At 30.4% G+C, this 25,005-nt stretch overlaps 2 protein-coding genes across 5 annotated transcripts in view; one reads left to right on the forward strand and one right to left on the reverse strand.

The window, feature by feature from the left end:
• Positions 1-5,959: 5,959 nt before the first annotated feature.
• LOC109860580 lies at positions 5,960-7,234 on the reverse strand. Its single transcript, XM_020439781.1, has one exon. The coding sequence runs from the start codon at positions 7,232-7,234 to the stop codon at positions 5,960-5,962; it is 1,275 nt and encodes a 424-aa protein (XP_020295370.1).
• A 6,743-nt stretch (positions 7,235-13,977) lies between these two features.
• Positions 13,978-25,005, forward strand: part of LOC109860576 (short coiled-coil protein homolog) — a 16,970-nt gene continuing 5,942 nt past the window's right edge. The window contains exons 1-5 of one of the 4 annotated variants that reach the window (XM_020439779.1): positions 13,978-14,124; positions 14,622-14,741; positions 18,449-18,535; positions 18,655-18,793; positions 24,440-24,979. In XM_020439779.1, coding sequence (XP_020295368.1) covers positions 14,055-14,124; positions 14,622-14,741; positions 18,449-18,535; positions 18,655-18,793; positions 24,440-24,500 — 477 coding nt within the window. In that variant the 5' untranslated portion in view covers positions 13,978-14,054 and the 3' untranslated portion in view covers positions 24,501-24,979. Of the gene's footprint in view, positions 14,125-14,621; positions 14,742-18,448; positions 18,536-18,654; positions 18,794-19,317; positions 19,715-22,878; positions 23,459-24,439; positions 24,980-25,005 lie in introns of those variants that run through there. The other 3 variants (XM_020439780.1, XM_020439778.1, XM_020439777.1) reach the window with 3 other exon arrangements.

A 25,005-nucleotide genomic window follows, 5' to 3' on the forward strand; every position in this document is an offset into this window, starting at 1 on the left:
CCATATCTTTCATTTTCGATTTTTAATTCACGTAGTCCGGGAACTTTCCGGACAAACTGTGTATATGTGTATATATATATATATATTTAAAAAAGCACATTCACGCACAACATCCTGTAAACGGCTCTTCATGTGTCCCTATATTCATATATTATTAGTTTAATAAGACTTATAGAGTCTGAGAGTAATCTCGATTTATCACTAATTGTTAAATTTTTTTTACAATTTTACTTACACTACATTAAAGTGCTATCTTTTATCCATAATGTGAATTTATATTTATTATTGTATGATTTTTTTAATATACATAATTAACATTAATTTTACACAATTAATATTAATGACATACATAATTAACATTAATTTTATTAATATTCAGGTCTCAAAAATGTGTTGAGAACAGTGTAATCAGTATATATCAACAAAAAATTTGTTTGCGTTGTAAAAATGTATTTTAAATGATATTTAATAATAATAAGAAAAATATTTTTATTTATTGTTACAGGTACATTGTACTGCTATATTTTTAATAAAATAATAATTTACATAAATAATAAATGAAATGTAGGATAGCTTGAGAATAAATAAATAAAAATACAGTAGAGAGAAAAGGCCAATTTGAGCAAGACCAAGTTCTTGTGGTGTGTATGTTCGTTTAATGAAAGATATGTCAGACGTTTCAGTCCATTGTTTCGGACTTTCTTCAGTGACAATCAGATTTAAACTGTAAATGTATTAATACATATGATAACACAAAATGTGATATTACAGAGATTGCTCCCATCTTACAAAAACATTTTTTTGTGCAAAACATATACCTATTTTAAATTATAAATTAATAAAGAAGGCAGACAATGGTTACGACGTCATGTCACTAAACTTCTGATGTTGTTGTCAATAAACTTAGTAAGAACACGACATCGAAAACACTATGGCTAACAATCCCTTAGGAAAATTTACTTCAAAAGACTTCAAAAAAAAACTTTATAAATACTTCAAGTTTACTTAGAAGTAAATTGGAACAAGTTTACTTCAAAAAGTAAGTTTACTTCAAACTAAACAACTTAAAGTAACTTTTTAGTTACTATTGAAGTTAACTTAAAGTTTTTTTTTGAGTTTACTTGAAGTTAACTTGAAATTTTTCTTGAACATTATTTAATTTTTTAAAAGATTCTTTGGGTTTGACATTGTAGTTAGTAGGCCATTTTGCTCTCATTTTTGTGAAACGCTTTGCAACTTAAAATCTAAAGAAAGATTCTATCTAGAATCCAAGTGGAATTCCTTACTAAATGAAAACAAGTACCAATGACATATCTTCTTTGGGAGGGGAATTAATTCAAGATTTCACTCAATTTAACCTTTGAATGCCCGATTCATCTCGCCGATTGACCGATGAAAACTCAGGTGTAAAGGACCAAACCTGAAAAAACCCTAAGCGTAATGGTGGAATTTGAACTCGAGATCACTATATTCACAGCCCTTACACTCAGTCCGCGAGACCACTTGTTTCTTAATAAATCGTAATTATTTTTATCAACTTAATCTCAAGCTATCTTAAACATTTCGATTATTATTTATTTAAATTATTATTTTAAAATTATTGCAGTGCAATATGGATACCCTGCAACAATGGATAAAAATATTTTTTTTATTATTGTTAATTTAAAATACATTTTTACGACGTGAACAAATTTTTTGTTGATATATTTGCTGATTATACTGTTCAACATAGTTTTGGGACCTGAATATACACAGTGTTTTTTAATAATATTTTGGTCGCTGAAAACGAATCCGGCGGCGAAATTAGCTTACTACCTGCTATCATGTCAGGTTTCCGAAAAACTTGAGGTTAAATGTGCCAAAATTGGTATTTTTGGCCAATAGTTACCAGGTTTTGCGACGAACTAAATGTTTTTTTTCAATTTTACTTACGCCACATTAAAGTGCTATCTTTTATCTATAATATGAATTTGTATTTAGTACGCTACGTCTTTTATATACATAATTACCATATTATAAATCATTAAATTGAATATAAATAAGATTTTTGTTAGACAAGAACGTAGTCACGCACTTTAGCATGTTACTTATCTCATGAAATTGTTTATTTCTTACTATTTTAATTCAAATAAACTTATATTTCATACATTTATAAGTAGTATCAATTTATACAACTAATTTGTAATATGGTATTTATGTGTGTGTTTAGAAAAAAATTGTGCCGTAATAAATTCATATTATAGATAAAAGATAACAGACAGATGTGGTGTAAATAATATTACCAATTTACTTTGACGAAAAAATAATAGTAAATATAACCAAAAACGCCAATTTTGGCACATTATCTTACTAGCAAACAAACTTTCAAGTAAACTTGTAAGTCTTTTGAAAGCTATGAGCAGCTTAGATTACTAGCAACATTTGATATATATATATATAAACTTCAAGTTTTCCAAAAACTAAAAGAATCTTAGTTAATCTACAAAACTAAAAGTAAACTTTAAGTTTTGGAAAACTTAGAAGAATCTTAATCTACTTTCAAACAAAACTAAAAGTAATCTTCAAGTTTTATAAGCTATTTAGTAAACTTCATTAAAAAATTTTGGCAACTTTGAAGAAACTTCAAGTTAACTTGATGGAATCAAAGTAAACTTCAGAGAGACTTAAAGTTTTATAAATTACTTAGAAACCTTCCTTAAAAAACTTTGGGAGCATTAAAAAAAACTTCAAGTAAATTTAATGAAATTAAAGTAAACTTCAAGTATACTATAGGATTTTAAAGTTACTTTAAAAAATCTTGAAAAGTAAATTTTCCTAAGGGACACTAACAAAAGTTTGATGTTTTTGTGTAAGTAATGTATTAAAAATACGCAGTTGTGAATTTGTAGCCGATTACATAAAAGATGGTCTGAAAGATGGTCAATGTGACACAATTTTATTGTTTGTGACATTAATTAAGTCAGATTTAAATTAAAATTTTGTGTCAAATTGATTATAAAACGTTTGAAATAATAGACAAAAATTTAATCGAAGCAAAGAGAATTAATGCACTATACAGTAGCGCACTGATACAGATCATAGATTCGTAAGTTATAAGTTTGAAAACTTAGAGTACATTTTTAGTATAAGAGGATTATTTAAGAGAGTTGAATGTACATACATATACAAAAGCGTGGAAAACAAAAAGTCTTCAAGTGTCACGTGTCCTTTCGATGAGAAGAAAAGAATCAATTCTACCTGTCTTGATAAAATTATGTTCGCGTAGTTCCTACGGGAATTTCATTTCATCAAAAGTTGTATCGCCGTTTCCTCATGGAGCTGTTTGACTTTGTCGAAAGTTTATAGCTCCAAATAACAAACAAGATAAGTCTTCTTTGAAAAACTTTGAAAAACTTTGAAGTTCTATTACAAATCTTATCATAAGTAGTATATAAATGAGAGTACAATACACACGCTTGCGCACTTGTAGTTAATTTCGAGAAGTATTTACTGTATTTAGATATTGATATAAATTTGTCTACTGAATCTAGAACTATCTAGAACTATCTAAATCTAGTAGAACTTTTTAATTGTTATGTACATGACACTATAATAAATAATTGATTAAAACCGACATGTTTTAAAAAGATATATTATTCTATATAAGGTTTCTGAAAACTTTTTTGATACAGCCGAAGTATGAAGATAGATTGGGTTCATCTAAACAGTAAAGTCATTTATCATTTTGTAAACATCGTAATATTTATTAAGTTATTAATTAATAAATGTAAGCCAATAAGCGCATAGGAAGAGATAATCTAGATTTTGTAAGCGTGTATATTTTCAAATAAAAAAAATGATTTACTTCTTAGCAATGAGAGACAGAGCAAACAAGCGAGCGGCGTGTGACACAGCTTCTTGCAATCAACTGATTTTCACAATTAAAAATCATACATGCCCAAGAATTCGGACCATTGCTATACACGCGTTCATTAGCTCGCATTCATTAATATTATTTATTAATTAATATCTCAAGAATTATTGCGAATTTTGTAAATTGGTAAATAATTTTTCTGTTTAGATTGACTCAATCTACCCTTATGCTTAGTTTTCATGCTCAGCATTAATATTTTTATACGTAAATTTTAGGGCAAAAATGCAAGTCTTTTGTAAAAAAATAGCTGTCATTTTGAACAATCAGTATTTTGAAAAATTCTTTACGTACTTCTCTAGTGTTTATGTGTAAATACTGAAAAGTTTTTGTTTTGTTTAAGGTCAAACCGTGTGCGTAAACTCTTGTATACCGATTTGAAGCTGCAAAAAAAAACATTTCCGTAAGTAGACCAGTACGCCGCTATTTTGAACATAAGAAAAATAAAAAAATTATTTTTTAATTTGTTTCATATGTACAATGAAGTCTTCTAAGCAAATTTTCAATAAAATTTATTTACTCAAACTTTATTTACACAAAATATTCTCAAACTTACGTATCATTTTAGAACCTCAAAAGTCCTTAAAAAACTAACTTTTTAATATCTAATCTCAATAATTATTGCAAATTTTGCAAAATGATAAATAACTTTTTTAGTCAGACTGATCAATCTAATTTTTCATCCTGCATATGTATATAATTTTTTCTTTATATATCTTTTATATCAAACATCTATATCTATCGATATTTAAAACTTACAAAAAAATAGTTTTAATTTTTTGCGCAACAGCACATTCAACTTTGTCATTAAATTATCAAATAATATATAAGTGTTACTCTGATATAATAATGTTTTTTCTTTACGTAAAATTGTTTGAAATGAAGAATAAATAATATAACTCTAAAGAATAAGCTGCTCCACTTTTTAAAACGCTTTCTTTACGATGTTTTTGTTTTGCGTTAAAATTCTGTATTTATTTGTGTCTTTAATAAAGACACTATTACTATTATTGTTGTTATTGTTATTATTAAAAGTAATTATGCATCTAGAGACATAAATAGTGTCTCGTGTCAATCTATTCAATTCAAAATTTATGTGGTTTACATCTACAGATGTCGAATAGTATATTTCGGAAATACTTTTGGAATTAATTGAAATTCGTGGATGTCATTGTATTCGAAGTACATGTATATTGTACACTTTGTGACAAGACATAAAAAGTAGAACACTTTCATGTCAGCTTCGACAATAGTGTAATGTGCGAATAAAGTGCCGTTTTTGAGTCAACATGGAAACATAATAATTAGTAAAAAACGCAAAAAGACCGGTAAGCCGCTGTAATCCACTGGTGAAGGTGGCAAATATAAATAAATAATCAATATAAATAATGTCTACTTAGACATACAGGACGTTTCGATCCAATTTATTGTGATCATCTTCAGCCAAACTACAAAAACAGAAATCAGTTACAAGAGTTAAATTGATTCAAAGTTATAATCAAGATAAAGAAACCGTATTCAAATAAATATTAAACAAAACAAAAACACACCTTGCAAAGGCCGATGTACTGCAGACAAACAACAAGCCGCGAATCAGAGAATCAAAAACAAGGATAAGCGAAGATCAATGCTGTTATCTCCGCATCCCTGATTACTAAATCAAAAAATANATAATGTAAACTAAGTCAAACATATCGAGTTAACGATTAAGTCTTAGTATAATAAAAACAATTAAGTAAAGTCAAGTGAACAATTAAGTCAAAAGGTAAAATTTGTAATAAAGTCAAAAACAAAAAGGACAGCCATAAAAAATTAATAAATGAAAAAAGAAAACCGGAATAAATTAAAGTTAACATAAAAGCTAAAAACTTACTGATGATTGACAAATTATCATAATTGACTCCCGTACTGAAACGCAGCAAACTGCAAGTCACACAGACACTCAACCGTTACANTCAACATAACAAATAACGATAAGCAATGACGAAAAAGTAGCCGGCCGAAAGGCAAGTTAAAACGTCAAAGCGGTAGGAGAGGCACCCCACGTGACTAACTACCAAACTTCTCAATCAGGGAAGTATAAACCGGATCTAATAATTCGGTATCCGTCATGGAATTTATGCAATTTTTTTGCATTTTTATGTTCAACATTTCGGAAACCAATCTTCTCTGAAGGAAATGCTCGGTGTCTAAAACCTCAACTTCGTTCCACAAAAAATCATGACCGAACTCATTGCGATGCTTGCTTACAACTGATTGACGGTTTTGATTGAGATAAATATTTTTATGATGTTCAGAAATTCTAGTACGTAATTGTCTACTAGTTTGTCCAACATATGAAGCATCGCAAGATGAACAGTTTATTTTGTAAACAACATTACACAATGAGTCATGACTGAGATCATCCTTGTGGACTTTAATAAAGTTCCTTAATGTATTTAAAATTCTGAAAGAGAGCTTAAAATCATTTCTTTTTAACGACTTAGAAATGGAATCAGTAGTGCCCGAAACAAATGGCAAGGTAAAGTAACCTCTCGCACCACTCAAACGTTCACTCTCTGGATTGTACTCGCCATTCACCACATTGAGTTTGCCTGAGAATAGACAATGTAATCTCCTTCTTACAGTTTTAAAAATAAGGTCTAGAGGGTAATCGTTAGCTAATAAAATTTGGATTGCTTTTATTAAATTTCCATTATGGAAAGATGGATGTGAAAGGAGAACTGCTCTGTCTATTATGCCGTAAATAATACCTATTTTTTGATTCAATGGATGCTGCGAAAAGAAGTTTAAATAACGGCCCGAAAATGTTGGTTTGTGATACCAATTAAGTAACAATTTGTTGTTTATCACAGAAATTGAAGTGTCCAAGAAGTTAATTGATCTACCCTCCTCGATCTCAATGGTAAATTTTAGCCTTGGATGGTAGGAATTGAAACAATTGAAAATGGGATCAATATGCTCTCTCGGAGCTGCCATTAAGATGTCATCAACATAACGGAAATAGAAAGGAGGAGTTATGTTTAACGAATTCAGGCAATGAGTCTCAAGATCTTGTAAGACGATGTCGACAATAATTGGCGAGAGAGGCGATCCCATGGGAGTTCCAAAGGTTTGTTGGTAAGTAATACCATTGAAATCGAAGAAGGTTGAAGATAAGACAAATTCAAGGGCTCGAATGAAAGGATCCAACGGGATTTTGGTGTGATCCTTAATGCTATCCCACCTCTTCCTTACACCATCCAAAGCCAAGTCTAACGGAATGTTGGTGAACAGCGAGACAACATCAAGTGAAAACAATACGTCCGCATCACGCATATGCATACCTGACAAACCTCTATAGAGCTCGAAACTGTTACGGATAAAACTACGTGGTTGAGGTAAGTTTTTATATAAAATTCTTTGTAAAAATGAAGCGAACTTATAAAGAGTGGTGTGCGTACAAGAAACGATAATCCTGAAAGGATTACCAGGTTTATGGACCTTTGGAAGACCGTAGGCTCTAGGAAGAGGTTTGTCATTACAAATTAGAGAATAATATTCATTTTTGCTTATATAGTTCGCATTACACCACGACTTTAAACATTCATTAAGTTTGTTTTCTGTTCTCCTTGCAGGGTTCTTTATCTTCGATTTGTCATAAGTATTCTTATACTATAATAATTAGTACAAATATATATAAATAGTCATAGAGCCGTTTGCTGGATGTTTGTGCTGAAATATGCGTGTATATGTATATATATATATGTATAGTATATATATATATATATATATATATATATGTGTGTGTGTATATATATACTATACATATATATATATATATAGCGCCATTTTGACGCTTAAACATCTGATAGCGGATTTGTAATCAACGATCCAAAAAACCAGCAAAGAGCAGATTCGGATTTGGCATCGAAAATTACATAGAAAATGAGTACTCTTATTCCTGTTTCTTTTCCAACCCGATTGTTGTAGGCTTTCGATTAAACCGCCATATTGAATGCATCATGGTATATTTGGACGGATCGACATCGGATTTATAATCAGCAATTTTAATAAGTAGTATTGTGTTTTACTTCAGACGATAAAAACTAGTCCACGTAAATTACTCTTTTTCAAACCCCATTTTACGCATTAAATTGTGTTTCGGTCGCCATATTAGGGTCGACATTTTATCAAAAAATTATTACGGCATTTAAGTGCTGCTACTTAAACGACTATTTTTATACTTGACTGGACATTTTTTCACAGCTTTTTTCTGTCTTGCATCAATACTGTTCAACAATACAGGTTGAATCTACGTTTGGCTGCCATAGTGAAGCCGCTATTAAAGATATTCGAAAGGAGCCAAGTGCCTTTTGAAAGTAGACGTCAATACAAACATTTTAAGTTCTTTTGCGTTAATTTTGGGTGACCTGAATTTTGGGCAGAGCACTGATCCGGTTGACGTGGATCGTCCCATATATATATATATATACGTGTTCACGTGCAAATCTGTACACGTGAATTAAAGACACAAATAAATACAGAATTTTAACGCAAAACAAAAACATCGTAAAGAAAGCGTTTTAAAAAGTGAAGCAGCTTATTCTTTACAGTTATATTATACATATATATACGTGTTCACGTACAAATTTGTACACGTGAGTTTTTGAATTGAGATTTCAATCCTTAAATTCATATAGGATGATTTTTTTCGCAATATTTTAAAAATCAGTTAAAGGATATACGGGGTCTATCATATATAAGATGCAAATATAGCATCCTATTTTGAAGCCTTGTGAGACAAGAAAACTTGGAAATACGATTAGTACAATTTTAGCAGAAGCGTCAGAGAGAAACATATGTCTATCCTTGGCTCTCTCATGTCATCTATCCTTGTTTTGGTTTGATTCGGTCCCGAGAGATGGCGCCACCTACCCGATAGCATAACGGTTGAGTAGCAGCTGAGCGAACTTTTGCCAGCGATTCAGCATCCTCTTAACTGATACTGAAGGGAGAGGACGCACAACAGTATCAGCGGGCAAAACGTGACATAAATATAAAGCGATCGAGTCTCTAACCTTTCGCCGGTCGTCACGAAGCTTCCACAAAGAACGCCGTATTACTACTACGAGCGCTTTGGTTAATCCGCCTTTTATACTAGGCACGCGGTGGGGAGGGAAGCGATATAAACAAGACCCGGCAAGCACTGAGTTTTTGCTTTTTCCTCGAACGTGTTATTTATTACAACATTGAACAAAATATTTCAACTTAAATAAACTTATTATTTACTTGAACAGTAACCGCTTTGCGGCTACTTACACTATATGAATTTAAGAAAAAAAGTGAGTTTTTGAAATTTCAATTCAAAAACTCACGTGAACAAATTTGCACGTGAACACGTGCATATATATATTTTAGCACAAACATCCAGCGAACGGCTCTATGACTCCATTTATATATATTTGTTAAATTTTCGGGAGCCTTAAAAATCTCTGATAATAATTAGTAATTACTGCATTTATGATGATTACATTCATCAAAAAGAATTTACCGAGTCGGATCAAACACGCGAGAATAAAAAGCTGCTGTATTATTTAGATTTAAGTACGACACAACACGGTAAATAAGTATTCCGATAGGAAAATATTTATGAAATTATGTGACAAAATCTTGCATGGGAAAATTGTGATTTGCAATTATGTAGATAAATTTTGAGAAATATATTTTATAAAAATATTGATTTTTTATAAAATATTTGTTTGCAAAATTAATTTCCAAATGCTATTTTGGCAAAACAATAACAATATGGCAAATCATCTTATACATATATATACGTATACATATATATAGGCGATATATATAGACAAATGTTGAAAATATTGTACAAAAATGGCATCATAAATGACGACGATTTTGCAATAATTGCACTAAGATATGATTTGCCATAACGCAACAGTTTTGTCAAAATAAAATTTTGTAAATAATATTTTTCAAAAATTAGAAAAGAAAAAATTAGAAAATAAAAAAATAAAAAAATATATTTTTCAAAAATTAGAAAATTAAATATTATTTACAAAATTTTATTTTGACAAAACTGTTGCGTTATGGCGAATCATTTTAGTGCAATTATTGCAAAATCGTCATTTATGATGATATTTTTGTGCAATATTTTCACAATTTGCCTATTAGAGTAATAAGTAATAATAAACGATTCTGCTCACGCAGAAGTTTTTTTCTTATTGTTATAATAATTACATTATATATAATTACCGTTAAAACAATTTCTCATTGAGAAAATCAGAAAGCTCGAAAATAAAAAGTTCTTCTCTTACACAGACTTTAACACGATGTAATTCACGATTTGCGAGCACACAAAGCGCATGTGCGTAGCTGTTGTAAACAAGGGATTTAATTATCACTATCTTAATTAATGAAATATGTGAGCGCACAGATGTTTTTCCGGTGAAAATTTTTTCTGGTCAAACTATATAATTGTATGCGATCGTCAATTACAAATATTTTTGTTATAAAAGTATACAATTGCGAAATTTCGAGCCTTGTGAATGCGATATATACATATAAATAAATTATATATATATATATAAATCTGCTTCAAATTTGATAGTAACATATTGTAACGTAATAAAAGACTCGGTTTCATTGAAAATTAATGTCGTAAGATATCATCTGTAATGGAGCAATAGTATAACACACATTTTATTTTTTTCGAGATACACATTGCATAATCCATATCGAATTATTTGTTGCATAATACTCGATAAAAATACACGTCTTTAGAAAAACCTGAACAGTTAAAGCAGTAAAGTACATAAATTTTGAATTGAAAGGCAGTTATAACTATCAGATTATATTAGTCAGATATCGAAATCATTTAGATTGTTTTGAGTTATAGGGAAATGTTATATTGTGTCTACATTAGCATAGAAAAACTAATACACTTTGTCAAATTTTTATTCCGAATAGTACTATATATCAAAGTTACATAATAGCTGTAATCTCTCTCTTTCTTTTTTTTTCTCTTCTTTTCTCTCGCTCACTATTTGTGGGTTAAATGGTGAGCGATCGACAAACATATCGCGTGAAATTTGCTTTTCCGCTAATTGCCGCGTGCGCATTTCTTTCCTTTTTTCCATTCTCTGTGTCATACATTTCGGATCGTAACTCTCTCACTTCGCGTTTTAACTCTTTCCCTCCTCCAGTTAAATCTGAAAAATGAGTGCTGAGAGTCGCCGGCAGGTGTTCGTTAATCCGCACGGGATTAAAATCGGGGTCGCGATCTCGTTCCTACCTCTCGCGTTCCTACCTTTTATATCCGTTTTTATTTTGCGAATGCGTGACGACAGCTCTTTTGACACCGTGGATGAGTCATTATTTTGTTTTTCTTTTCTCAGTATATTATTTTATCGTCAAAATATTATTTTAAGATAAAGATATTTGTACCGTAAAAATACAATATTAAACTATATCTTACAATACTCTTGTTATGTAATTAACACTGAAATAAACGAGTGTTTTATTCACATTTCATTATCAATATTTGGTAGCATAGAAAAAAAATTTTTTTATTCATAAATTGATAAATATCTATAAATATATTTTTCAATCAATTTATCCGTTTGTCAATTTATTATTTTCGTAGAAAATACACAAGATACGTGTGGAATAAATTTTTTCCTTACTTACTTTAGCAAATATAATAAATAAAATAAGAGTTTTTGATAAGTGAGAGTGTATCTTGCCAATCTTTGATACCGATTGCATATAAATAAACCAGTGTGGTTAAATTGTACAACTAAAATTCATATATATCATCGTTGACGTCACAATTCAATATGGTTTCAACAACAGAGAAAGCAGCCTTAAAGCGGGTCGTCAAGCGCTCTTGCAAATGCGCTGCGATAAGCGATGATTTATATAACTAAAACTTGTATGGTCCTTACCGAATGTAAAGCAGGGAAAAAATGTCATAATTGATAATCCTTCGAGGAGTACTGAAAACCGAAGCGCGCGAAGCTATTTAAAACCGTCGTAAATGAATATAAAAATGTGATTTGAGCCGAATTCTAATTTTAATTTTAACTCTTTTCCTTGTTATTTGTTGTTAAAAATTTTCTACAAATAAAAATTTATATTTTTTTATTTTATGCAAGATGTCAATTGCATCTCGAAAACCAAGATTCAATTATATTTAACCCTTAAACCCCACACTTTATCCCCGTAACCTAACCTAATATAAACCCCATTGAGAGTTCAGCATCCTTTGGAGAATATCTATGATTTTTTTCAAGATGAAAAAATGAATAGAGTAATTTCTAGAACCTTTTTAAAGAGGCTGAGGTTCACTGAACCCCAAAGGATGCTGAATCAAGGTCAAGTCACAAAGAGGGTGACTCGAACTACCGGCAGATAATGCAAATTTCGCTTTGGAGTTTTACTTACTTAAAAGTACGCTCAAAGTTATGCTGAGGTCCCATGGACCCTCTGGTGGGGTGTAAGAGTTAATGATAATGAAATACCCAGATCGCAAATTGACTCATAAATCACGGTAACACAAAACGTGTAATCTAAAAGATGCAAGAAATACTGTCTCCATTCTGGCCTACATATCTTCCAGACATTCTCTACTTTATATTGTACATAATTTTAATTTTGTCTTTGTAGTGTATTACTAAAGAATTTATTTCAGAAATCAATAAGTTAATATCAAACGTATAACAATAAAATATCGATCTTTTTATCCGTTATTTAGAGTAAAGATGCCTCTTATGAGATACCTTTTTTTAAAGGGTTGTAATTTATTAAATATGTAATCTTAACTCTTAGTTTTATGTCAAACTTATAGAATATATATTTACGTTTTATCGCCAAAAGTTAGCAATCGATAATAGCTACACTTTGTTTTATGTGTAATATAATTTTTTATCAAAAGTGCCGATTTATTGATTCAAAAAAAGGGTTCCAAATATGAAACACAATTTTTTTTTTATAGAAATCTCAGCAACAACAGAACTATTGTCATTCTTAACATATCGCTCAATAGTATGTTTTAGGACACTGTTTTAGGGATTGTTTAGATGCTTTTGAATATTTTATTTGTTTGCTTCTTACTGCCTTAACAGTCTTTAATTGACTGTGAGACCACGATTGCTTCTTCTTTGCCTCCATCTGAAAATATAATTATTAAAAACTTATTAATACATCAAATAAAGAACTTGACAAAATAAAGAATTGTACTGTTCTTAATATAAAGTACTTCATATTAAGAGCAGCTGCGTGTCTGATATTAGAGAATATAAAATTGTAGAAAGTTTAAGTTTATACCGACAAGATATGCAATAAATTGACAAATCTACATGATAAATTATATACTATATAGTACATATGTACATTTGAATGAATTGAAATGACAGTGAAGCCTGTGACATAAAAGTGTTAAATACATGTTTTAAAGCTATAATGATTTTTTTTCTCTGTGTGTACGCGATAACTCCTTCGTAGACGTCACCTTCAACAGTGAGCGACACTAACATAAAGTTTGATGTTTTTGTGTAAGTGATGTGTTAAAAATACGCCGTTATGAATTTGTAGCCGTTTATATAAAATAGCTTGCTATCTCGTAGTAGGCGAGTAGGTATCTCATAATAGGCACCTTTACCTTAACATTTTCTTAATCGACGATCGATCATGTTGTTCTCTCTTTCTACAATAACTCTATGTACATAAATATTGTAAAAAAATTTTCAATAGATTATTTGTACTTTTTATGCAGTTTATATATTGATGTTATGTTTTATATGTGTTTCTAGAAAACGTATTCGATTAAAATTCGATTGCCGGTTTTGAAGAGTCGCTTTACTTCTGCGTTCACTAGGATGTATTAATCTATCTGTTTAAATTATAAAATTAAAATCTGAACGAAATAACGCAAAAAGAGAAAGTTTTTTTTATAATAATTACTAACTTTATTGTTTTATTGAAAGCCGATTAAAAACGTCGTAACAAAAATAACGCGACTCTTGAGTCGTCGTGTGAAAATCGATAAAAGTCTCCCTGCGCGTATCGCGCACGCGCAGGTTCCGACATCAAGTTCATATTGCGCACAATTCCTGATTTGTTACCGTGTTTGATCATCGCTGTCAAAATGTCATCTGTGACGACCAAGCTACAAGATGACATGAGCAGCATACCTTTGGCGGACGACGATCCTCAGGGTGAGAATATGTCAAGCTATTTTTATTCCGTAATGTCTTGGCATTTCTACGACTTATTAATGATCATAACCTAGCAACTGTGTTCGGAGTAACTTTACATCAAGTTATTATAATCTAATTGTTATTTAACACTGTTTATTTATTCGATTTCACGCTGATTCGACTCGTTTGATAATTTTACGTTTGATAGTTTGTGTAATATATACAATTAGTCATATTTGAAATTGGATATACAAAAGCATTATAATGTAATTCATGTTTGTTTACCAGTTGTTATAAAACACTATGTGGTAACAATGAGCTTTAAAATAATTTAATTTTCTTTATTTTTGTACAAATTTTGTTACTTAGTCTTGCAATAATTGACTTTTGACATGCTACTTGTTTTATATAATATGCAATTATCTGGATGTTATTTTGGATGTTTTATTGTGTATAAGTATAAAGCTTTAGCTAAGAAATTTCTTAATAACAAATTGTTTTTATATTCTTTACAGTGATAATACCTGAAGAGGAAATTTTGGACAATATCTCGCATATATCTGATGCATTAGGCAGAGGACGTAGCATGGATTCTATTCCATCAACATTTACTAATGGGAGTTGTAGCCCCAACAGTAAGTAAGAGTATTAATTATAATAGAAGAGGAGTATAGAAACGCTTCAAAAAAATTATCATAAGAACAGGAAAATTATCATGGCTCTTTGAAGCAAAAAACACTGATGATAATGTGTGTGTGATAGCAGTATTATTTTATTCAAGCACGTAATATATAAAACGTTTTCGGCCTTAGATTAGGCCTTTATCAATATATATCTACAAAATAAATCAATTGTTAGATTCGCAAAAATTTATAAAAATTACAACTTACAGACAAGTAGATGAAATTTGTCACTTGATTAACGCACATAATAATGTTGTTCTTGAATTAAAAACTTAATCGAATCACATGATTACAATTTGGAAATATAAAAGTAAATGAGGACCGACAGAAGTGTGCAGCGGTTTAATTATAAGTCAAAGCCGTTATCAACGCTCAAGCGACATTAATATGTACTATCAACAAAAGGTAAGTATGATCTGTCAAGATTTTCAGTGTCGCTATGCAGGTTAAGACCATGGCTTTGGCTTCTTATATATAGAGTTTCTGATATCAAGCGTTTAACGTAAGATATTTCATTGTCTAAAATTTTAACATTGTCCCAATCAAAATCATGAGAGCATTGAATCCTGTGATCTGTAATAACCGATCCTTGAGAAGAATTTCTTCTAATATGATTTTTATGTTCAATGATTCTTAGGTGTAACATTCTTCTAGTCTGTCCAACGTATGAAGCATCACAGTCCAAACAATTAATTCTATACACAACGGAAGGTCGTTTGGATATTGGAAGAGGATCTTTTAATAACATTACACATTTAAGCAATAATAATAAAATCAAATGTCGTAATAGATTTGTATCTGTTCTTAAACAAATGAAAGTTTCTCAATTTACCAAATCACATTATGATGATGATATTCAACAAGCTCTCAAAATCACTCAACAGTTTACTAAAAGTCATCCTTCCATTGTGTTTACTAGAGCTGATAAGGGTAATTCTGAAGTCGCATTGGATAGATATAATTACATTACTCAAATTGAACTTTTACTTTCTGATATCAACACATATTCTATTGTTAAAAAGAATCCTGTGAATTCCATCATTACGTCTTTAAAAGATATGTTAAAAAGATGGAAAACGCGTGAATACATCACAGAATCAACATACAAACACTTAAACGTTTCACACACTATTCTTCCTAGAGCCTACGGAGTTCCTAAAATCCACAAACCTGGCAACCCTTTTAGAATCATTATATCTTCTACCAACAGTCTTCTACACAATTTGGCTATATTTTTACACAATATTATTTCTAAAAATCTTGATTCTCCACCTACATGTGTTCTCAATAGTTTCCATCTTGCTAGCCGTATCTCTAGGGTGATATTCGAACCATCTTTTGAATTGATATCTCTTGATGTCATATCATTATTCACTAACATTCCTCTGGATCTCGCTATCAAGGGTCTTGAAAAGAGATGACAATTGATTAAGCTCAACCACCTTATCCAAAGAAGAATTTTTTACGGCCATCAATTTTGTTTTTAACTCAACATTTTTTCTTTTCAATGATAAAATATACAAACAGACCTTTGGTGCTCCCATGGGATCTCCTCTTTCACCGATTCTAGCAGATATAGTCATGCAGGATCTAGAATCGTTCACCATTAGTTCTTTATCTTTTATCCCACCTCTACATGTCAGATATGTAGATGACATAGCTCTTATGGTTCCATCACACCAATTTGATAATGTTTTAGAGATTTATAATTCATATCATCCACGTTTGCAATTCATCATGGATATTGGCTTGGATAGACTTAATTTTCTGGACATTACAATTATAAAACATAACAATAAACTTATTCACGACTGGTACCACAAACCGACATTCTCAGGCAAATACTTAAATTTTTTCTCCAACCATCCTATTTGCCAAAAAAGAGGTACTGTTATTAGTCTTGTCGACAGGGGCTTCTTTTTATCTCACCCACAATTTCATGCCAAAAACTTTGACTTAATTTTTAACATTTTAATTAATAACAATTATCCATATGACTTCATTTTTGATATTTACAAACAAAGACTGAAATATAATTTTTTTAAAAATAATGACATAAGAAGATTCTTGTCAAACAATTCTTCGAATGAAATTCCAGTACGTTGGTTTGTGATGCCTTATATTAATAACTTTTCTAACAAATTTGTTAATATATTTCCGAAAGAGAATAACACTCACTTTGCCTTTTATAGCATTGACAAATTGTCCAGATTTATTAAAGTTTTAAAAGATCCTCTTCCAATATCCAAACGACCTTCCGTTGTGTATAGAATTAATTGTTTGGACTGTGATGCTTCATACGTTGGACAGACTAGAAGAATGTTACACCTAAGAATCATTGAACATAAAAATCATATTAGAAGAAATTCTTCTCAAGGATCGGTTATTACAGATCACAGGATTCAATGCTCTCATGATTTTGATTGGGACAATGTTAAAATTTTAGACAATGAAATATCTTACGTTAAACGCTTGATATCAGAAACTCTATATATAAGAAGCCAAAGCCATGGTCTTAACCTGCATAGCGACACTGAAAATCTTGACAGATCATACTTACCTTTTGTTGATAGTACATATTAATGTCGCTTGAGCGTTGATAACGGCTTTGACTTATAATTAAACCGCTGCACACTTCTGTCGGTCCTCATTTACTTTTATATTTCCAAATTGTAATCATGTGATTCGATTAAGTTTTTAATTCAAGAACAACATTATTATGTGCGTTAATCAAGTGACAAATTTCATCTACTTGTCTGTAAGTTGTAATTTTTATAAATTTTTGCGAATCTAACAATTGATTTATTTTGTAGATATATATTGATAAAGGCCTAATCTAAGGCCGAAAACGTTTTATATATTACGTGCTTGAATAAAGTAATACTGCTATCACACACACATTATCATCAGTGTTTTTTGCTTCAAAGGGCCATGATAATTTTCCTGTTCTTATGAGTATTAATTATGATTAATTATCTAATTATTATCATTGATTAATTAACTATTATTAATTATTAATACTGAGTTTTAAGACTCTTGAAAATCAAACAACATGAAATTTTCAGTCAATGAGAGCTATACACTGGATGTTTGTTGCGTTTTATATATATATATACATATATGTTCGCGTAAATTTTTTACACAAGAGTTTTGAATTGAAATTTCAATTCTTAAATTCATATTGGATGCTATATTTGCATCACATATATGAGAGATTTCGTATACCCTTCCTAACTAATTTTAAAATATTGCGAAAAAAACTTCTCAGTCAGAAGTTGAACCTGGAATCTTTGGCTTTTCGTGCCGTTTCAATTAGAAACTCTCGTGTAAAAACTTTACACAAACATATATGTGTACACACACACACACATACTGTAAAATACTCAACAAATATCCAGCATATGGCTCTCATTGACCAAAAATTTCACGTTGTTTATTATTAATTATTAAGTTTGATATGTAAGACATGTATTTGGTTTTTATATATTTTTTAGCTCTTGAGTAAAATTTTATTAATTTTGCAAATTTACAATGTGTGTGAGTTAATCAATTATTATCTATAGAATTGTAAGTTTATTATTTTATTTCTAACAATTATAATAGAAATATAAATTATACTGCATAAGTTAACATGTAAATTATTTATATATTGATTATAGGCTTAGATCCGGATATTAGTCCAGATGAGCAGGAAGAGAAAGCTAGACTGATTGCGCAAGTTCTCGAATTGCAAAATACTTTAGATGGTATATATATATATATATATATATATATATTTTTTTTTTTTTTTTTATTGTAAAACACACAATGTCAAAAGAGAAATATGTGTTGTTGTTCCTGAAGTGTATATGAGTATTTTTTTTAGATCTGTCACAGAGAGTGGACAGTGTGAAGGAAGAGAATCTCAAACTGAGAAGCGAAAATCAAGTTTTGAGTCAGTATATTGAGAATTTAATGTCAGCCTCAAGTGTGTTTCAGTCAACGAGTCCCAACACTAAGAAAAAGTAAATTATGAAATTGATTATATATACGTAAACTAGAAAATTTTTATATGAACCACTTGCAGCAATCTCATGAGAAAGACTAATTGTTTCTAATCTTCTAAAAGTATGTGCATGTGCACATTCAATTGCCGATAAAAGTTTTAATCATTCAATATATTGGGTTAGAATCGCTTTTATTAGCTTATATGTATTTTTTATCAAGAAAAAATGTTAAAATAATCTACTTCTCTCTAACAGATATCGACAAACTAAAATTTTAAAATAATTAAGGTCATTACTCATATATTCACACTATTCACATTGTAACTGTGCTTATGATTATGTGCACCAAAAACATTCGTTCTATATTTGTCCAATTTTTATCCAGTGTAAATGCTTCGCAAAGAGTTCAAGAAAAACTAGCTAAGTAAATCTTAAGTATATTAAATAAATTGTATTTAAATATATTAAATAAATTGTTTAATCTTTTTAAAAATTAGATGAAGTTAATTTATACAATAGTACTATTAACTCTTTTGCTCTAGCGCGCTTGTAACAAAATGTGATCACTGTGAACAGAACGCGTTGCTGACAACTCGACGCTGACATACAGAGTGCTCATGACGCACGATTTGCGTTTTCTTATAAACAGAAATAAAATGTGTGTGTGTATGTGTATGTAAAATAAGATGTAATATAGTATGGGTGTATATGTATATACGCTTTTTGTCCGTGAGCGTCCATTATCAACGGCGTATACATATGCTATTTGTATCTAAATGTCTGTTTTGAGAACGTACATATATATACATATACTTTATGTGAGTGTTCATCTTTAGAAGACGTTTATATACGCTTTTTATATCTAAGTGTCGATTTTTCGAAGGCGTATATATATACGTTTTTTGGAGCGAAAGGTTTAATATATATTTATTATTTTTTTTTAGTAAAGATATTGTCTAATTTGTATATTATCAGAGATAACTTATATATGTATGTGTGTATATACAGAGTGTCCGACAATTAGTGTAAGATCTCATAGGCAGGTAGAAGGAGTAAAACTGAGTCGAAAAGTCCTGAAACATTTTTTTCTATTACATATAATAATTGAATAAATCAAGCCAATCAGCGCCGACCTTTAGCGCACACCAGGCGCGTGATTCACTGACGTGCGCTCGGCTAATTCAATAATTACTTCTTTATTATATGTAATAGAAAAAAATGGTTTCAGGACTTTTCGACTCAGTTTTACTCCTTCTACCTGCCTAGGGTAGATTTATTTTACACTAATTGTCGGACACTCTGTATACATATATATACAAGGTGTCTGAAAATTTTTGACACAGCCGAAGTGTGAAGGTTAGGATTAGATTAATCTGAACCGAAAAGTCATTATTTAGCAAAATTCGCAAGTTATTAAGTAATTAATTAATACATGTGATCGCGTGATAAGCAATGATCCGGACTCTATAGGCGTGTATGATTTTCGGCTGTAAAGAAAACTGGCTTTATGCGATCTTCTAAGAGATAAAGAGAGCAAGAGGCGGAGCAAACAAACGAGTGGCGAGTGACACAGCTTTTTGCAATCAGCTAATTTTTACAAATGAAAATTATACACGCCTACAGAGTTTGGACCATCGCTTACCACGCGCTCATTGGATCACATGTATTAATTACTTACTTATCATTACAAATTATTGCAAAGTTTGTAAAATGATACATGACTTTTCGATTCAGATTAATCTAATCTACTTCATACTCCGGCTGTGTCAAAATTTTTCAAATATCTTGTGTATATATATATGTATATATATACATATGTATATACATACATACATACACACACACACACACACACACACACTTACATACATATATAGCTGTATATATGCATATATATATGTGTATACATATATATACATATGTATATACAGGGTGAGGCTGTTAAGGACGTTCTCCGAATTATTGATTTCCTTAGGATTTTCTTTAAATTTGCGGTATACATAGTTTATGATTTATTTACACGTAGCCTGTTTGGATAGTAGGGGTAGCAATGTTAAATTCCAAAATATGGAAGATTTATATTTCAATTTTTAACATGGATTTTCTATGCTGAGTCTTTGTGAAGTGGAGTTTTTTAAAATTACTGACGACAATTTTCTTAGGATTTTTTTAAAAAACAAGTATGTGGTAGTGGAGAGTGTCCTAATTAAAATACGATTTTGAATAATATGGCAAGCAACTCTTTTTCAAACTGTAGCTTTTTTTGTTTCTTTTTAGTTTTTTTTTTTGGTTTTGCTGGATTTATGTGCGCTGTGTACTGCAGCTATTTTTGAACTTCTGCGCAGAGTAAGCGGGTCTTAGCAGTGCTGAATAGCTCACAACTTAACTTTGTTACAGCAGTACAAACTTACTCATAAGAAGAGATATTTTAGGTTGCTAACTACTGTATTTAGGTTGCTAATCACTGTAGTCGGAGAACGTCCTTAAAACAAGCTACCTGAATAACTTGGAAACTATAAGATTTGTAGAAAAATAGTTAAAACAAAAGTTTTATGGTTTCGAAGAGGAAAAATAATGGCATTATCAATTTAATTATAGATGGCGCCACTTTCGAGATTTTATTATAACGGCCATTTTTAAAAATAAATGTCGAATTTTTATTTAAAACAAAAGGTGTAAGCGGCAATGAGACGAATATAACGGTTTTTTATTTTTTGAAGTAGGATTATTGTTTACTGAGTTGCAGTGTTTCAAAATTTACGCGCGCGCGCACGCACATACACACACACACACAATCAAAAGCAAGCATGTATTCAGGTTGCCTGTTTTAGCGTGTGTATTCCTGTGCGTAAACTTTGGAAAGCTGTAACTTAGTAAAAAGTGATCCAAATGGAAAAATAAAAACCCATTGTATTTGTCTCATTGCCGCTTACAACTTTTGTTTCAAACAAAACATCGATTTTTATTTTAAAAAACGGCCGCTATAATGAAATCTCAAAAGTGGTGCTATCTGTAATTAAATTAATAATGTCATTATTTTTTCTCCTCAGAGCCATAAAACTTATGTCATAACTATTTTTCTATAAAACTTAGTTTCCAAGTTATTCAGGAGACCTGTTTTAGCATCCTTACCCTATACAGAAGCTGCGTTCCGTTTTACATATATGCGCGCATTTATCTATATTGTACGTTACGTGTACTATAGATAAATGCGCGTATATGCGTGAAGCGGAAAGCAGACAGGGTGTCCGGAAAATCGCTGTCAATACTTCGGGAAGTGATTGGGGATTCAAGAAAAAGGAAAAAAAGTTATATAAACACAGGTCCGCAAATAAGTCGTTTCCGAGTTATAGCCACTTTTATGTTTAAAAATCGTAATTTTTTTATAATTATAATTTATTGTATTGTGTTTTAACATAAATAACTGTTGTGTTTAATTATAAATAACTTCGGACTATTTTGATAGAAGAATAAGAACCTGCATTCGTGCTGAAGATGATCATCACTTCTCGAAGTATTGGCAGCGATTTTCTGGACACCCTGTATATACATATATATAATAAAAAAATAAGAGAGTCAGTAATCAATTAAACAATTTTTTAATCTTAATTACAATATTAATTTTTATATTTTTTTATTATACACAAATAGTTGCTCACATACTTGTTTCCATTCGGAAAATATGTGTTAAAAGTAATATTGTAATATTTATCCAAATATTTTTGTTACAGCAGTTTTTTTTGTTTCTTATAGAAAAAGCTTGGAGTTTTTTATATGTGTACGTATTGTATGTAGATGTACAAAAGAGATAGTTATATATAATTTGCAATATATGTTGTAACAATAATATATTCCAAGAAAAATTATTGTATATGCTACGAGCAAGATAAGTGATTTATTTGCTATGCGCAGTAAAACTATTTTAGTTACACATGTATAATCATTTTGCTTGTAAGCGTAACTTTTTAATTTTGCGCAGTTTAATACAAATAAATAATAATAATTATATGTTTCGTCCTCGTGTTATATTTCACTAAAAAGGAAGGAAGAAGGCAATAACGAACTGTACACCTGATGTTCGGATAAAATTTTTATTTATTCAGAGATTTGACAAACTCGATCAGCTTTGTCGTGGAAAATGTGGCAGCGCAGTAGAGGGGGTAATTTACGAATGGTGGTGAAAGTGCCTTAGCCCATGGAGATAAAGGAGGGAGCATTAAGGGATATTATAGGCGCGGGGAGTGAAGCCATGGTGCGGGGGGGATTTGACCTCTAAACAACCTTCAGCCATATTTATATGAGCCACTAGTGCTGCTATCTATTTGATGAGAGTGGTATTATTTCAACACAGTGAGAGTAGTATTATTTGACGTTGATGCGTATTAATCTGTTAGTGACAGGAAGAAAGTGTGAAAAATCTTAATAAAGAAAAAAATTTCAGTTGAACACGATCATCCTTATATTGCAGCATTAATTTATAATATTATTAATTTAGATCAATATTCCATAGAAGTCATAAGTTACATAGCTGGATTTATTGTAAGACATTTAATTAAATACATCATGTGTGATATTTGTGTTAATGCCTTAATTGATAATAGTAAATCAAAGAAAATTATACAAATAAAAGATCGTGGAAGTATAACATATTCTTCAGAAAGCGTGATAAAAATATACCTTGAAACAGAAAAGATTATCAGATTTGCTATGAAAGAAAATAATATAACTTTTAGTTCAAAATATTCCGTTCTTTATATTACACAAAATGTACTTTTAACTTTAAATATGATTAATATATTTGAAGAATTGATAACTCATTCTCATATGATCAAAACTTTTTTTAACATGTCGTAGAATAAATTTAATTAAAAGTATTATTATAAAATATGTACAGACAAGATTTTTTTATATTGTAAAACAGAATAATAAGAATATTAATGTAAGCAAGAGACATTTTTATGATAAATTAATATTATTTTCAGGACAGTAAATTATGTTTATAAGTTATTTTTTTCATTTACTTATTTATTTACCTATATTTATTAACGGCCGATTTCTTCATACCTCTCGATAGCTATCCTCTGGATAAATTCCTCTGAGAACCAATAAGGAGAACCAATTTTTGGAGATATCTTCTAGATAAAGTTATCGAAAACTTATCTAGAAGTGAAAAAATTGGCTGTAAATGTTATAAATATCTATAATTAATATTTATTAAATTTTGTTTTTTTTGTTAGTTTTTTAAGTAAATATGTTTATTAGATTTTTTAAAATATCATTCTGGGCATTATTTCATCGAAGTATTGTAAAGTTCTAACAGATGGCAGTATTAGTGGCTCATATAAACATGGCTGCATAGGCTTCACCTTTTTTCGACAACGCTCCCTCCTTTATCTCCTTAACCTAAGTCCTTTAGGGCCTCCGCATAAACTTTTTCGTAGCGCGTTATGTTACGTTAAGTACTGGCCATAAACTTAGATTTGTCCGTAACTTTAAACTTTAGGCCTGTTCTACAATGCAATAACAATCAATCACAATTAATTATTCTTCTACAATACAATAACAATCAATCACAATTGATTATTTTTCTACAATACAATAATCAATCAATTGATTATTCTTCTGTAATTGGTCTGTGATTGGTCAATTTCTTACGACTTACAGCTTACGACAGTATTGGCTGTGTTCCAAATTTACTGCCAGCGCTGCAAGTATATTGTCATGAAAGCAAGCTACCAACATCGTTTCAATTTTGCTAAGCATATTATCAGCACAAACATAGGTTTCAAATTGGAACAATATTTTAGTGAGTTTCAATGCCAATAGCAGAGAAAATGAACACAAAACAGATATAATCTACCCCAAAAATATGGAAAACAATATGCAAAAGATGAATATTTGAAAATCACATTAAAGAAATATGTGACTCTTGCGTCTTCTACTGATATGGCTAAATTGTATTTGATATTATTTTCCACATTGATTAGCGTTAATTGTTCCATGATAGTCGCCATCTTTAATGCTTTAGCTGCTTCATCTCTGTAGTTGCAGCCATAGACATATAAGAAATAGACTGCGCGTCCCGTATCTTTTCTGTGCAGAAAGAATGGTCAAACTTCGGACGAGGATAGATGCTTCCACCCGAGTCTCTATCCTTGTTTAGTGACGCGGTGATTGGCGGACAAGAAAAGTAGTAGGAATGAGAAATAGCGTAGTGGGGCAATAGAGGA

Source organism: Pseudomyrmex gracilis, unplaced genomic scaffold, assembly GCF_002006095.1.
Source record: "Pseudomyrmex gracilis isolate BER0280 unplaced genomic scaffold, ASM200609v1 scaffold_415, whole genome shotgun sequence".
Taxonomy (NCBI): domain Eukaryota; kingdom Metazoa; phylum Arthropoda; class Insecta; order Hymenoptera; family Formicidae; genus Pseudomyrmex; species Pseudomyrmex gracilis.

Coding starts and splice junctions, on each gene's coding strand:
- LOC109860580 (XM_020439781.1), bottom strand. CDS start 7,234: ATGCATATGCGTGATGCGGACGTATTGTTTTCACTTGATGTTGTCTCG.